The following is a 16,379-nucleotide window of genomic DNA, read 5'->3' as shown; positions in this document are numbered from 1 at the left end:
GTTCTTTTGTAGGCTGAGAAAAAAATGTGCCTTTCTCCAGTTTCCTCCACTGCTTTTGGTTCTTGCGCTGGTGTCAATGTGACGCCTTTTCAACCTGAGAAAATGTTATAATGTAGTGGCTTAGAGTATGGACTACAGTAGTCAGCAGACCTGGAGCAAAATCCCGGGGAGCTCTGTCCCGTGGGTAAATTACTTGCTATCTAAGAGTCTGCTCCCATCTGCTACACGGGGACGGCGACACTGTGTGTCCCCGTGAGGATTAGGCACAATCATGTAAGCAAAGCCCTCGGCACTGTGCTCGCCTAGAGTATGACACCCAAGCAATGAGGGCTTTCATGGAACTCTACTTCACAGCTTTGGACCATAAAACGCTTCCACCATATCCAGCTCCTGACCACACTAGTGAAACAAAGAGAAGTCAGGTGAAATCAACATCATACGACTTTGATGCGGCTGACGCCAAGTCATAGGCGCTCCGTTCTTCTACCCACGTCTGCCACGAGACATCCCTCCTTCCATGTTGAGAGTCTCACACCCACCATTCTTCCACTCTCTCCTCCAGCACCTCTTGCCAAGTGAGGGACAGTAAACTTCTGGACAGTCGTAAAGGATATATTTGTAGTGCTTGGCCCTCCGGAACTCCTCGATGACGTTGCGTGCATATCTGACCATGTCACGGACGGTTTCTGCCTTTGGGGGATCGCTGAGCTTCCGGATCTCCACCTTGGCCTTATCCTGAGAAATGTCCACACGTGCAAGGTGTTACCTCCCATGGAAACTACACTGAGGGGGAAACCTCTCAAATAGTCTCTTTTGCCATGCAGAGGTAGGGGCTTGCCCATTCTAAAGTCACAAAGAATGCAAGGAAATCAGGCAGTGGATCTAAGAGAAATTCAGTACTCCATTATCTTTTTACAACAAACAAACAAAAATACGAATTTTCTTGACAATCCTTACCTAGGCAGGGCACTTAGAATATGTTTGCTATGGGCAGGTCTGTGGGTTCACACATCCATGAATCTAGAGAATAGAACGAGGAGGGGGGGCATGGACAAAAAAATGGGCAATGCCAGAGAAAACTTTCCGTATTCTGGCGAACAGGTTAGAAAGCCTCAAAATTACTCTCATGTGCTTTTCCCCTTCCCTCTCTTCTGAGCAGCCATTTCTTTTGAAGAAACAGCAATATGGCAAATCCTCTTACCACTATGGTGTAGTGCAAATGTTTTCATCAGCTGTGAGGGTCAGGGTGTGAATAGAGACCTAGTGTAACTCGATTTCCCTCCAGCGGTCTTAGTAAGATGGGTTTAAAGGGTCAAAAGTACTGTAGGAGGAGACGCCCCCGGGCGGACAGGGCACTCCACTGGCACAGAGGTCCCGAGCTGCAGGGTATGGTCAGCACCTTTACCCGATCCGGGGCCTACCTTGTCTTTGGTGGTACACTCCTGGCACTGGCAGGTAAAGAAGTAAGAATCTCTTAACCGGTCATTCCTATCTTCTGTTGGGTACAGGAGGTCGATGTAGCTGGTGAACACCTAAGGGGGTCCAAAGAGTGGACAATGCCGTCTGCCACAGGTACGCTCACTCCTTCTTCTTCCTGGGGCTCTGCCAATACTCACAGGGTTGGGCCCCGAGGAGGGCCACAGCTGGGGAGATGCCCTTCCCTATAAAACACTGAATTCTTTAAACTCAGCAATCCCCTAGTTTTGTCCACCTCCTTGCGATGGAGAGAAAAGGCCTCTCTTCCGACTTTCTAGAGAATAGAGGAGTCCCCAGAACAGTCAATCGGGAGGGTTGAAAACATGCCCGCCCCCTCCCTCCCCAAAGAGAGCCAGCCGTGGATGTGTCCCAGCAAGGACAGGGCCCCGTCACACGTGGAGATGCACACATTGTACTCATCCTTGAGACTGGCCCGGGTCTGAGTCTGCCCGGCCTTCATTCAGCCCCTTTTCTTTACAGCTTGGGCTGGCTCGGACGCCCTGCTGGGTGGAAGGGAAGCAGGAACACATCCTCGCTCAGCTGGCAAGGGAGCAAGAGGCTAGGCCGGGCGGGCGGGGACACGTCCGTAGAGGGAGGACACAGATCCTAGGACACCAGCATGCTGCTTGCTGCCTCGCCCGGCTGGGCCAGAGAACTTGGAAAAGTCTTGCCTTTGGGCTCATTGGGTCCTCTGTCCTTGCTTTCTTCTAACGGGGTCTATAGCTGGGACTTGGAGCATATGGAGGAGACCGGCATTTAACTGCCCATTATCTACTCCCTGGGACTTGCGGCTCACCCCACACCATCAGGCAAATGTCTGACTGAACAGATGGATGTCACAGAGCCGTCTGCGTGCCAGTAACCCCGGGCACTGGCAGGCAGGCAGGGGGGACTTGCACAGGCCTGGGTGCTTGCAGGCGCCGCCAAGCCCAGCTCTTCCCAGCCCAAGGGGCAGTAACGGAGACCTCGCAGCTCAGCTGACACCCTCTTTGAAGAGCAAGTCTCCCCCAAAGCACTGACTTCCCTGACTCGAGGTTACTGCGTTTCAGGTCTGTCAGAGCAGGAGGGCAAACCAACCGGAGCAGAGCTCTGCCCGGCCTCGCACGGCAAGAGCTGCCTCCTGTCTGTGACATGAGGGACACAGTGTGCAACACACACAAGTGCCCAGAAGATGGCGACAGAGGCCGCTGTGTTGCCACTCGAGCTAAGGCCAAGCCTGTCTAGGGGCCAGACCGCGGGGTCTCCCCCTGGACCAGGGCAGCACTGGATCCTGGGGACTTACATTCTCACGCACTGAGATTGTGCATTGTAACAAAAGAGGCATCGGCACAGTTGCAAGACATCTGGAACCCAAGACGCCCCACAGGGAAACACGATACCCTCGTCGTGATGAATTAAGCAAAGGGCAGAAAGTGTCCTCTGTGGCCTGGACTTCAGGTCCCAGTTCAGCTGCGGGCTGGTTACAGCTTCTGGAGAATCCAAGTTCTTGATCATTTAGCACCCTGACCATTGTATTTAAAATTTAAACTACCCAGACGTGGATCTTACAATAGCACTGAAGACCACTAACCTGAAACTGACTGAAGTGCATGATTACGTTCCCTACCAATTCCTGGGTCCCTGCCGGGGAGTTTACTATTTCCTTAAGATCACACAGCATGTGTGTTGTGCGAGTTGCCAGGCAGCCCTTTGGAGCTTTCTGGAGGTGAGGCGTCTTAGAAGGCGGTCACGGCGGCAGTACAGTCCGTGGGAAGGAAAAGGCGAGGGAGTCACCGCGCAGGGGACAGACACCGGGTTTTCTCTGCATCCCTAAGTTAAGGAGGGTGCCTCCTGGCCACAGACTGCCTCCCCTTGCCCTGTCGCTGTGTATGGCCCGTCGCCCGAACCGCATTCCTAAAAAATGATCTCTCTGGAGTTCAGACGTGGAACTGACAGCATGTGCAATGCTGATGTGTCCTTCTGGAGTTTTAACTCTTTAGATACCGCTGGGTTGCTTTTTTCTCTTTCAGATAACAATGGTATTGACCTTCTGGGGGGAGAAAGACAGGCCAAAATTCGCTCATTAAAAAAAGAAAAAGCTCAAACTCAATTGTTTGGCGGGAGAAATACGGAGATGCTCAAAAGCTTCCAAAATTTCCCTGTGCCCATTTGTCCAGCGCTGCTGCCACAGACTCGCCCACCACCCTTCAAAACCGCGGTCGGAAACCCACGGCCACGGCCACCGCTGGCCACACACTCACCTCCTCTCCCGGGCTGATCTCCTGTACGGCTCTTACTTCCGCCAGGGTCCCCTTGTAGGTCACAATGACATTGGGGCAACAACTATGATTCATCAGTGCAACGCTGTCAATCAGAAGAGAAAACCCAATTTTCTCAAGAAGGCAGACGAATGCTCAGAAAATCTTTGGCTATTTACCTACTAAGCTGCAGGAATGGGACCTTGTAGGATGTTTAAAAAAAAATCTAATAGTTGGCCATCACAGTCTAAGAGGTTGTCCTGCCTGTACCTATAATTGTATCTAACGTCTCTAACGATACTGCAAAGTGAAATTCACAATTCAAAATGGTGACATCTAGGCCAAAAATAAAAACAACCACAATAATAAAAATAGCAGCGACGATGAATCCCACAAACATTCCTTCCTGTGAGATGAAGGACTCATCGCCCAGCACTCCCCCACTGGACACCACACTGGACAGACGGGGTGCCAGTTCCAAGCGGCTTTTTCTATGCGTGGATTATTTCTAACATGTTTTCTTCAGCTGTTGGGAAACTGCCACCATGGGAGAGGCCAGCTTCCTCGGGCAGGGCTTGGGATGCCCAGAGAGGCCTCGAGGAACCCAGCTGCCTCTCTCTCTGCACCCTGATTTCCTCATCTGGAAAATTGGGACATTACTGCTCCTGCTGCTCGCTGTCTGCTTTTCAGGGACGGAGAGGACAGAGAGACTCGCCTATGTGAGGGGCTTTGAGCTTTCTGATTATATCAAGGTCAAAGTTCTGAGAACAGAAATTTCTAAACTACAGGGAAAAAGTGCTTGATCTCTGAAAATGCTGCCTTTGAAATCACAATGCCGATATGATTTCAGCCCAAAGGGATTTTTCCCCCAATTAAAACTGCCTGGAAACTGGGGCTCATATGGGCACTCACATCCATATGCAACATGGCTCTGGTGGCGTGTCACTTGCCTGCACCCTCAGCAACCAGGACCCCGCTCCTGTTTGCCCCAGTACAAAAGAGCAGAGAGTGGAGGGGCCCAACGAGGGTGAGCTGCCCTGGGTCTGCCAAGCACAAGAGGGAGCGGTCCCCTTCCACCTCCCAGTTGCTACAGGCCTGGGTGAGCAAGCCCTGCAGCTAGCCTCGAGCCTGGGAGAACATGTAGCAAGTCCCCTGTCTTATCCTTAGGAAGGGTCACCTCTGCCACCCATCACAGCCCACCTGGCTTACCGATAGGCAATCAGGCCCCGGGGAATCCGATTAAGCAAATGCATGGAAAGTTGTCACTAAAGGAAAAGCCACTTTCTAGAATCTTTTGTAGAAGAACTATTAATTCATTTCGAGACAGACTCCTGGGTATCTTCTCAATGCGGTAGAAGAAATTCACCAAGGTGAAGAACCTAAAACAGTTCATGCTCTTGGTATCATCATTCTGCGATCACCGGGCTGGGTAAAACCTCGGACTCAGACAACACCACTCCGACCCTTGCTCTTTGTCTGGAAAATACTGAGAGCAGACACATTCTTTCTGGTCTGAAGGTGTCACGAAGAGCCTTCTAAAGAGGGTCTGATGGCCTTTCTCGGTCTCTCCTTCCTTTTCCCAAGGGCTTCTCCCCAAGACATTTCTTTCCTTGCTCTCGGAATTCAAGATGCCGATGACACCATTTTGGCCATGGGGACAATGTCATGTAAGTTTTTGGTTTCGCTGGCCAGGAAAGCCTATGGCAGGTGCTCAGGGGACACGGGCCTGTACACGTGCTTCTCTATCTTTCAGACCCGTGTGACATGCAGATCCAGGTGGCGACACACACACACACACACACACACACCCCAGGGGCTCACATGCCATCCACGGCAAACACATGGGTGTTCCCTTTCTCCGCTTCAACCCAAAGCCAGAGGCTCCTGTGGTGTATATTAAGCAACCTCGCCAACCTACACCGTGGGTTCACTCAGAAGGCATGCAGGGAGGGCTCCTTCGCTCCATCTGTGGGGTGAGGACTGGATTTCAGGGACCCAACGCATTCTGAAAATACCCGTTGCATCAGACACCACGGCAAAGCCGTTTTTGGCAAATCCATGACAGTCAGAGCTATAAAGATCTCCATCTGTCAGCTGGCCAGCCTTTCTTGAATTACTGGAGTATTCCTGAAGTAAAGAAAAATCCTGTCGTTCTGTGAAATTTTCCTAGTTTGCTCCTTGAGCAGAGTCTCCCTCCCCAACTGCGCTGTTTCTACGCTCGTATTTTTCGAGAAGAACAAACGATATGCAGCCCATATCGTCTCTGCATTATCCTATGGCCAATTCTTGGTTGGCAATTAGTGTTTCGCTTTGAGCGTAAGAAACCCAAAGATTTCCAGAACCAAAGATACGCAAAAAGCAAATTTCTCAGCAGGACATGGGCTGTTCCTTCTCTGCACACTATAAAATATTCTTTAATAATAGCTCTGTACCCAGCAGGACTTAACAGGCAACTGTTCTCTTAACTACTACCTTTGGACCCTTAAATGTATGGGAAATATTTTGAAATCTGGCAGAATTAAAAAGGTGTCTTAATTCACTTGGCTGAGTTTCATGACTGCCACATGGAGCTAGGTAGGTTATTTAAAAATAAAAAAAAATCTAATTAGTGTTAAGTAAGTAAAAAAGAAAAGAAGTGAAGTCAAACTCAGCCTACTCAGGAAATATTGCCGATCCCAAATGAGAAAGCTCTTCATCTTCAATTGTGAAGCCGTTACAGTTAACCTGCAGTGAGAACGGGGGAGAAAGAAAGAAACAGGTGAGCTGAAGCTTCTCTTTGGATAGAAATCATTTCTTTAATTTTGACCTTTTACAAATTAACTAGGACGACATTCCAGTTTAGTGATGTAAAAACCTTTCTTCTGGCCAAGGTATCCTTGGCTCAAACAAAACCAACCCACCAATCTCACGTGTAGGCAAATGCACAACTGTTAGGAAGGGGGCATCTTCAGTGTGGCCGACCACCCACCTACACACAGTGGCCCGAGGCCGCCACATCCACTAAGGCTCCGAGGACTGAAGTTTGGAGTTAGGATACCTGGAGTCCAATCCCAAATTATGCCACGGATTGGCGGTGTGATCTTGAGCCCATCACGGAGTCCCTCTGTCCTTGATTTTCTCCCGTTAAAAAAGGAACCATGACCCACGAGGATGTAAGACACTGGATGGGGAACGTCGTCAAGAATACTGTGTTAACTTTGTTAGGTGATCTGATAACTGGGGCCATTTCTTGATGTACACCCATGTCGGATCACTACGTTGTATATCTGAAGCTAATATAATGTCGTATGTCAATTATACTCCAATACACAAAACAGAAAAAAAAAAAAAAAAGAAGAAGCCACTTAATCCACGACCTATCCCAGGAGGTGAGGCAGTAAATGGGAAAACCCTTCCACAGCTTATCTAGCTGCTGCCCATCCCCTCGAGAGGCAGAGGGGCCAAGGGCCTGAGGCTAAGGAACAGAGGCCTTCCTCTCACGTCTCAGCCCAAATCAACCACTGGCGACTTTCTCAGTCTTAAAAAGAAATGCTACGTTGAAAATGCCATGAGCAACTCTCACGCTTGTGGAAGCTACGAACGAGGACGGTACATCCCCAGTTTTGTGTTGTTGCATAAATTCATTCTTCCCCCCAACATTCAGTGAGAGCCCTTACAGCCTGGGCCCTGGGCACAGAAGGATGAAGAAACCAAAATCTGTGCCCTTGAAGGACGCCCGGTCCTGCTGGGAGACAATTCAGTGGGTATTTTTCCTTTGTATCTAAGATTTCAGAACTGGAAGGGGGCTCAGTCTTTTTACTTTTCGAATGATGGATCTGAAGTCAGAGAGGAGCAGTGACTTGCCCAAAGCCAGGGGCAAAGGCTGAGACCGCCGCTCCAGCCAAGCTGCCATGAGGGCTGCGTGTGAGGCACGCACGCTGAACGTCTTCACCCCACGGGGTGGGACCACGCTCTCCCACGCTGGAGACACTGCACACGTACGTTCCAGGCCAACAGATGGCCTTTTTTAAACTAGCATCCACCGAGCACTTGTTCTGGGCCAGGCCCTATGCTAGGTGCTGGCCCTATGCTAGGTGCTACTTATTTACCCTCTCATAAATCTGCAATACCGCTCTGACATAACCCATTTTACAGATGTGGAAACTGAGGCTCAGGGAGAGGTCAATGATGAAGAACCTGCTCGAGGCCATATAAGTCGTGAGTGGCAGAAGCGGAGTCGGAGCTCAGACCAGACATTGAGACAGCAAGGTTCTCCGAAACACAAGAGTTTTTACCCTACACCATTTTCCTCTGAAATTGTTGTGATCTATGAATATTAATGAGGCAATTTTCCACAGAACTAAAAGGCCAGTGTCAAAGGCTTAGAAACCTTGGCACACAGAGAAGTAAAGGCTGTGATGGGTTTTTCATTTGTGGTTTTTGCAATCCAGTACATTTACAAAGAGTATTTACAATTTTCGACATAAAAAGAGATTACTGCAGGTTGGAACAATGGACAGCCTTTGAAGTCCAGAGGTGTTGGGCATTTCTATGTATAAGACTTAATGTACTATTTTTTGTGCCATCTTCAAGTACCCCAACCTGTTCTGTCATCAGGACATTAACCAACTACCATGAACCAATGACCCACAACCAACATTAGGTAAGAGTAAATTAGGACTCTCATTCATTCAACAAAATGTACTGGAGTATGAACTATGTGTCCTGCACCACAGTGGGTCCTGAATGATCTACAGACAACCTCAGACCAGACACTAACATGCCTCAGCAGTGTCTGCAGAAGGAGAGAATCTAGCAACAATTTTCAAAACTGATCGAGGGAGAGACAGCTTCTCACTAACTCTAAGGCATAGGAGACTCACTCCTTTGCCTCTTCATGTCTTCCTCTGCATGGAGCTCAACTGGATCAGTCCACGACTCCAAATTCCTTCAGGCTTCCATGTTTTACGACCCCTGGTCGCTTGATTCCCTCTGCCCTCCTCCTCTCACTGTGGAAGACTGAGTGTGTTTCTTCTGGAGCAAAGGCTCCTGTAAGCACAGTGTCATCACTGTTCCATCCTGGGAGGTGGTGATGGGGTGTAAGCCAAACTGCATAGCAATTTCTCTGCCAGTTTTCCCTCCCCTCTGAAATATCCCTAGAGAAGAAAAGTGAACTTGCATGTTGTTCAGAAGGATGCATGGGCCATAGTCCTTTTTTTCATGTCAAATCAGGCGTAAGTGCCTTGCTAAAGCTATTCTCATAATTAGCATTTAGACTAGATGTAGGCTGCACACCAAAAATACATTTCCCAACCATGCATATGTTCCCAGTGATTAAAATGCACCTCAGTGCTGTCGGAGGAGTGTAGTCACCTTCTCCCGCCAGCTGCTGCTGGGCCACAAGTTAACCCACGACGCCCTCCCACGAAGCAGAGAGAAGAGAGGGCTCGGAGGCTGGAACAGAGGACACGCAGCTTGGGGCTGGGAGGCAGGACCAGAGGGTGGCCCGGGGCTGGAACAGCACTTTTCAGTTTTGCTTTAGACTTTTCTCTGGGGATACTAAATGTCCCTTTTCAAATTCATATACGAAAAGATATATGTGTGTGTATATATATACATTATGTATATATATATATATATTATGATATTATGATCTGATAAATATAAAGTCTATAAGGGAATTAATTATCTCAGTTATATACGTGTGTGTGTACGTGTGTGTGTGTGTGTGTGTGTGTGTGTGTGTGTATCACCTGGATTTTCTGAGTCAGTTCAAATGTCAAAGATTCTGAGTCATTTTCACCACAAATGTACTTCTGCTTGTGAGATCAAGTGCCTTGATTTCTGGTTATGAAAACAGGGTCCCCCTTCTCTTACTCCAGCACTGAGAAGTCCTATCAGCATGCATTACTGTGCTGGAGGAGAAGTGATCTTTTTTTTTCACAGCTAGAAGGGAAAATACACTATATTTATTTCATTTCTCTTGGGTTCTCATATAACCATGCCCCCTCTAGTCCAGAAAGAGTCAGGTAGCTCATTTTTTTTTTTTGTAAATGGCAGATTAGTCAATTCCTCAACTTCCCACTGTCACCCAAATCCACTGTCTTAGGACATTTAGGAAAGTGTGTTGTAAATCCAGGATAATGTGAAAACCAGGAAAATCTACTTTAATCATAACTGGAATCCATTTTTTCTTTTTACCAAGAATAGCATTTTTTTCTGATGATGAGAGTCACAAAACAGAGATATATCTGTAACATGACATCCATCAAGGAATTCACCCAACTGGCAGCAGTCATGCTCACGGCGGTTAAAGTGGGTCGGAGAAGAGATGAAGACTCACTTCATTCTTTAGACGTGTAATTTTTGGAGTGGAAAAATTATGGGTGCTTTTTAATCTTTTTCTTCTTTTTAGTGCTTTTTTTTTTTAAGATTTTATTTATTTATCTGAGAAAGAGAGAGTGCACCGGTGTGCACAAGTGGCAGGGGGAGTGGCGCGGGGGTGGGGCGGCAAGCAGACTCCCTGCTGAGCAGGGAACCCGAGGTGGGGTCCCAGGACCCTGAGACCATGCCTGAGCCAAAGGCAGGCGCTTAACTGACTAAGCCACCCAGGCGCCCCCTTTTGAATGTTTTCTTAAGTTATACACACTCGTTGTAGAAAATTCAGAAAATTACCCACTTAAAAAAAATGTTCTACAACTCAGGAGATGAACTTCCATGAATCTTTTTTTTAACATATGTATGTGTATTTTCATATTATACACATTTTTATTCTGCTTTTACACTTACAGCTGTACCAACGTTTTGCACATCTTTAGACATTCGTTGAAACGAAATACAGAGGCTATGTAACCTTCCATCAGAAGGCTAGGCCATAATTTATTTTCCAAATTCCTGTACCGCTGGCCATTTATATTTCCTTTTTCTTTTATCTTCCTTTTTTTTTTTTTTCCCCAGTTTTAAAAAGAACCCCACAATAGACAATCTGGATGTCAATTACTGTCCCTCATCTCTGACTACTTCCTTAGGACAGATTCCTGGAAATGGAATTACCAGGTCAAAGGGTACATAAGGTGACACTGATTCTGTTCTAAGACCAAAATGGGTAAGCATCAACCCAAGGTCTTTGTGAAGCCAGAGATGGAAGGTTCTGGCAAGGGAACGTGGCTGTTTGCACCCATGCAACAGTGTTCCTGTACTTCTCACTGGGAAGGTCACCTTCAACTACATTTTCGGCTTGTAGGGAAAGATGCAGGCTACGTAAGGGAGAGAAATCTGATCCATGAAGTCGTGCCAGGAAGAACCGCCCTTGCCATAAGGGGAATGTCTATGCAGCCAGACTATGCGCAGCCCAAGAATGATCACTGCACTTTCTTCATTTGTTCCAACCATGCCTACGTCTTAGCCCTTCCACACGGGTGGTTCCAGTGCCTCAATCACTTCTAAGTTGCTCTCGTCTAGAAGTCTCTCTGACTTTTTAATTAGATCTGATTGTGGTAAACCTAGACTCCTCTAAAGACGTCTTAGCAACCATCAGTAAAGACCTGATGTATCCAGACCCACTCGGGCTCCTGTCTGTGGTGACTGTCCTTCTGGGGCCATCTGAGACGGCCGCCCTCTTGGGCAGTCTGGATTTGCTGTGCTTTATCAACACGGTGTTGGTAGGAGTAAAAAAACACTAGTGTCAGAATGGAAGGTTTAAGAGAAGAAAACAAATTTAATGTGGGAATCTCAAATGGCCTTTCCCTTCAAAGAGCTTCTGGAAGGCCACAGTATTGCGGCACTGGCAACCCCTCTGTTTTCATAAACTCTTTCTGCGGCAAGAGGCAGAGGTCAGGTAAATTTCCTATGTACCACCCGCCAAGGAGGGCCAGCTCAAGGTCTGCTCAAGGTCACCTAAGACGGCTATGAGAACAGGGTCCACCAGGTCAACAGCCTTGTCCTCACAGAAGCCGTCAGTCTATTTCCGTTCATCTTTACCGAGCGTGTGCTGGGGAGAGGGACTTGGGCAGGGAAAGGCTACAGTGAGTGTCACCGGATGCTGGCATTCTTACCTGTGCAAAGAGCACCACCAAGCTATCACTGTCAGGGAATTCAAGGTGCTTGGAGTAAAAGTGATGAAGTGCAGCTATGTCACTCTGAATCAAGTCTCTCTTCTCGTTGTCTAATTTATCCAGATCTGTGGATAAGCAAACCATTATTCACCAGGAAGAAAACTCTGGCTTTCTAGCTACATCCTTTTCTTAGTGTAAATGGCATAGAGGGAAAAAAAAAAAAAATACATGGGGCCCCCAGAAAATATTCTTCCCCATTACTCGGTGTTACTGATAAATTCTAGGCAAAGAAAAGCATGCCATTTCTTTCTTCTCTTCCTCTGACAACTGGAAGTCACTTAGGACATGAAATTTCAACTGCCCATGAGCAATGAGGTCAGGGATGAGTGGCCACCACTGATAAGCAGCCTCGGCCTAGTCCAGCCCCTTCCCCCCGCCCCCACTGGCCCTGGAATCTGTGTCATGGTCAAGAAACTAGACAGCCCTGATTTAATGCCTTTCAGTAAGGACATCAGCTGTTTACAAGACTGCAATTCAGCAAAGATACAAAAATATTTAGCATGCTAGGAGAGCCAGCAAGAGATAGTTCGGAGTGCAGTAATTCACCCTGTGAGTTCCCACTTCCCCCTAATTATTTCCTAGTCATCGTGTCAATTCAGAAAAAAAAAAAAAAAAAGGTCATAGTCATTTTTCAAAACAGGCACACGAGTCAAAGTAGAAACTGGTAATTAAAATCCCCAGCACCACAAAGCATGCAAGCTCCCCGTGCCTTTCTCCCACCCTGCCTCGTCCATAGAAATGTGTCGCTGTAATAGCTCGTCGGCCGGTCCCAGAGAGACTTACGTGATTCAAACTCCTTCACAGCTAACAACTTCTCGGAAGGTGTTCGCTCTGGGTGGATCTTCTAGTAATTGGGGAGAAATCACACAGAAGGAACTGTTAACCACCAGGGCAAAAAGTAGTGCTTTCACTGCTACATCGACATAAAGGAAGAGAAACCCAATTCTCAATGGAGCAAGGAAAACTCTCCCAGGAGTCCTGCCATCGGGCGCTGAGAGCGTCTGCCCAAAGCCCTAATCGGGAAGACTCGGAACTTTGTAAAGCGTCCGCCACACCCTGGCACCCTGACAGTGCGACGTGCACACAGGAGGCTCAAAGATGCCCGTCACGGGAAAGAAGAGTGGCGAGAAATCAACTTTTAGGGCCCCGACTTAAAAGGACTCTGCGTCTACAGAGGAACCATCCTATTTATTATTTCTCCTTCTAAAAAGGAACAAAATCAAACCCCCCAACCATTTTACACTTTCTTTAAGCATAGGCTAAAATGATCTCAAATTCTGTGTTTCAAAAAGAACACTTTTGGTGGTATCTGTGAGCCCAGATTCACTTTAAACGTGTTGCTGGCTTTGTTCTAGACACCCCAAGAGGAGCTAACAATAGTAAACCTGCGAGGCTTTGAGAACATGAATAAACTTGGTGTTGACAAGAGTTCAAAAGCAGAGCTCAAGAGCTGGCCTGAGGCCGTGTCTTTGTAATCTGGCTATTCAATTTGGGGATACAGGTGGTCTAGCAGGGCGCTCTCACCTCCCTGGTTAACATGTTAAGCTTCCCCTTGGTAGTTGGGTAGCCTGTCTCCCCTAATCCTCTGCAAGCCACTAGAATACAAATGGTCTGGTTTCTAATCATCAAGTCCTACTGAGATGAAAAGATAGCCAGGTAACTTTTCATTTAATAGACTATCAGTAGTAATAGTAATTATAATATAAGTTGAATGGAACCGGTATAAACTCCTCAGAGCCTTCAGACCACCCTCCTGGTGCCAAAACATTTCCATTGTTCTTTTTTGGAGCAGAGATCTTCCATTCACAGGATACATTTCTGTAAGATTAGTTAAGTCATCTTGCCTGGGAAAGCTTTTCATTCAGGAAAGTCCACCAGCTTCTTCGGAATTCTTAAGCACAATACTGTAAATGCCCCGAAGAATGTGAGGCGGGGCAGGGCAGAACCAGCAGACTGGCCACCCCATCCTCCCCACAATGCTTACAGATCTTCCTGTGATGGCCCTATTCACCTGACACTGCACCCAGTCACCCTACCTCCTCCTACCCTTTTCTCCTGACCAAGAACTCGGCATATATTTAAAGATAATTGTTAGTAAGGACTCAAAAGTTAACATCCTCCAAGGAAAACAATTTGTGGATTTTTTTGGTCTCACCCTACAGGCAACCCTTGAATCCTCTGGTTACCCCGGAGCGGATGAAGTGGCATTTCAGCAAGCACCTGACCCACGCCGCACATAATGGAACAATGACCTCAGACTTTGGAAATGTTCTGCCCCTGTTTATGCGGCCCAGGATCCTACCTTGGGCCAGGGACAGATATGTGCCAATCATTACAATCCCATTCGGCTTAGATAAAAAATAGAAAGTTTTAAAGGGAGGCAGGGTGGCAGGTATCAAGAAGAGGTGGATGAAACTGCAGCTTCAAGACACGTACAGTACAGACGCCCTGACACCAACTTATCGGCAGCAAAAGCACGTCCTTGATACGAGCGCGCTCCTCCGTGGAGCTATGCCCTCCAAGCGCCGTTCAACCTATTGTGCTGGGTCACAAGGACATGTCCTATGGTGTTTCTCCCCCTCGTTTAGTTTGGTCCTTTGGCGATATGGCATCTCATTAGCCCACAGTAAGGACTGACCAAAAAAGATGGAGGATTCCAGTCCTGGCACCATCTTTGGAGGAAACTGTTCATGGCCATCATCTGTTCCCCTTGCGGGCATTTCTTTCTTCACCTCTTTCTTTTACCCTCTTCCTCTCTCACCTTGCCTCGATTCCTACTTTTTTCCACTTCTTCCCCTTCTCTTCTTCTTTGCATCTGCCATGCTGGCTGTTCCATCCCGTTCCCTGCCTGCCTAGACGAGCCCTAGTAAGGAGACAGAGATGGGGAGGAACAGGACGCTGCTGGGAGGAGGGGCAGGGAGCACTCTAGGTGTCAGAAATTTCTGAGAGGGGAAAAATCACAAAACTTCTCAGGCCAGTCCGGTTCCCTAGGGTGCTCTAGTTATTTTCACTCAGGTCTTCATGCTGTGAAAGGCCGTATTTTTCTATGTAAACCTATCTCATAAAAAAGTTCAGAATTTACCAGCTGTGGCTGTGTTCCTGACCTGGGGTACGTGATATCCTCATTGCATGGGGCAAACAACAAACCAGCTTCTGCCTGGAGTGTTATTCCCACGCCCATCCATAGGGACGGGACGGGAAATAAAGTCTAAGAATGTTTAACGAGAGACGGTCACCACAGGCCACTCATCTTTCTGACCTTTAAGAAAAAAAGAAAAGAAACTGCACTTGAACATCATCCCATTTCCTCACCTGTTTGGCCAGAATCCTTGCAGTTAGCCTGACAGTCTCTGAGGGATTCCAGCTTTCCCCAAAAACAACCATGGGAGAACATTCCAGCTTGTGCATGGGCCAATCTTCTTTCTGGGAAGGTTAAAAAAAAAAAAAAAAGATTAAACACACACACAGGAATAAAGTTCGTGAAGAGAGGATGCAGTAAGTCCTTCTCGTTAAGGTCAAGTGAAATATGTTTCCTTTTGGAAAACACGATGAAGCTCACAAAAGCTAGAGATAAAAACATCCTTTAAGATAGAGATGGCTGTGTGACCTTGACCCGGGCCTGGCCAAGGTTGTTGGTATGAGAAAATCTGCTTTGTTTTTTCATCAAGCATCTCATCTTTCTGCAGCCTCTCATTATTCCCAACAACACGTATGGCTTTCCATTATCTGTGGGAGTTGTCAAACGGCCGCGGTGAGTGATTTGGGGTATTAGCCATTGGTTTGGCCCTGCTCCCTTACAGTCCTGTTCTGGTTCTGTTCTCACATCAGGGCAAATCCCTGAGAGCTGCACTCAGCAACTAGTCTCCTTTTATAGGTGACAAAAACAAAACACAAATGAAGGCCTTGTCAAGAGCCCTCAAAGAGTCTGGCAGAGGCAAGTAGGGGGCATATTTAGGAATACAGACTCCCTGAAGATTCATTTGACAACACAGGAACACTGTATTTCTTTTTGTCCCATCCTGACGCTCTTATGCCCCTGGTTGGGGCACAAAGGGTATGTGCTCACTACTGGCAGGGTAGAGACGCCGTCAGTGGGGACGGGTGAGGCTCAGGGAGGAAGGACACCATGGTGCATGGTGGCCACGGAGGAGAGGAGTCTGAGGGCTGGGGAGGAGCTGCTAGCGGCCAGCGTGGGGGGATGACTGAGAACTGACTGGACTCCACGGAGGCCATCACTGATTGACAAAAACCAGTGGTACCGGTGTGATGGGGTCCGGGGCGGCTGGGGAGGCACTCCAGGGAGAGCTGAAGCAGAGCTGAAAACTGGGAGGAATGGGTGACGGGTAGAGGAAGGATGACTTTTGAGGTGGGAAATATCACAGCACTTGGTATACAGATGGGACTCCGCAGACACGCTCTCTCTTAATGGAAGTGGGCCTGTCCTGCTCTTCCCTCAGCCTCCCCCACCTCAGAAAACAGCTGGTCTGTTCTTCCAGATCATCAGGCTGGAACCCTGGTCATCTTTGACACCTGTCTCACACTCCCCAGTCACCTCCAGCACATCCAATTTCCT

At 47.8% G+C, this 16,379-nt stretch overlaps 1 protein-coding gene across 1 annotated transcript in view; it reads right to left on the bottom strand.

The window, feature by feature from the left end:
- SMYD2 (SET and MYND domain containing 2) overlaps positions 1 to 16,379 on the bottom strand; it is a 47,672-nt gene that overhangs the window by 5,239 nt on the left and 26,054 nt on the right. The window contains exons 3-9 of the mRNA XM_045771993.2: positions 15,119 to 15,229; positions 12,590 to 12,650; positions 11,747 to 11,871; positions 6,370 to 6,437; positions 3,717 to 3,819; positions 1,422 to 1,532; positions 615 to 735 (exon numbers count right to left, since the gene is read on the bottom strand). Coding sequence (XP_045627949.1) covers positions 615 to 735; positions 1,422 to 1,532; positions 3,717 to 3,819; positions 6,370 to 6,437; positions 11,747 to 11,871; positions 12,590 to 12,650; positions 15,119 to 15,229 — 700 coding nt within the window. The remainder of the gene's footprint in view (positions 1 to 614; positions 736 to 1,421; positions 1,533 to 3,716; positions 3,820 to 6,369; positions 6,438 to 11,746; positions 11,872 to 12,589; positions 12,651 to 15,118; positions 15,230 to 16,379) is intronic.

This window comes from Ursus americanus, chromosome 2, assembly GCF_024610735.1.
Source record: "Ursus americanus isolate L20-20 chromosome 2, mUrsAme1.1.p, whole genome shotgun sequence".
Taxonomy (NCBI): domain Eukaryota; kingdom Metazoa; phylum Chordata; class Mammalia; order Carnivora; family Ursidae; genus Ursus; species Ursus americanus.
Note: the sequence above shows the minus strand (reverse complement) of the source record. Positions and strands in the feature narration are given on the sequence as shown.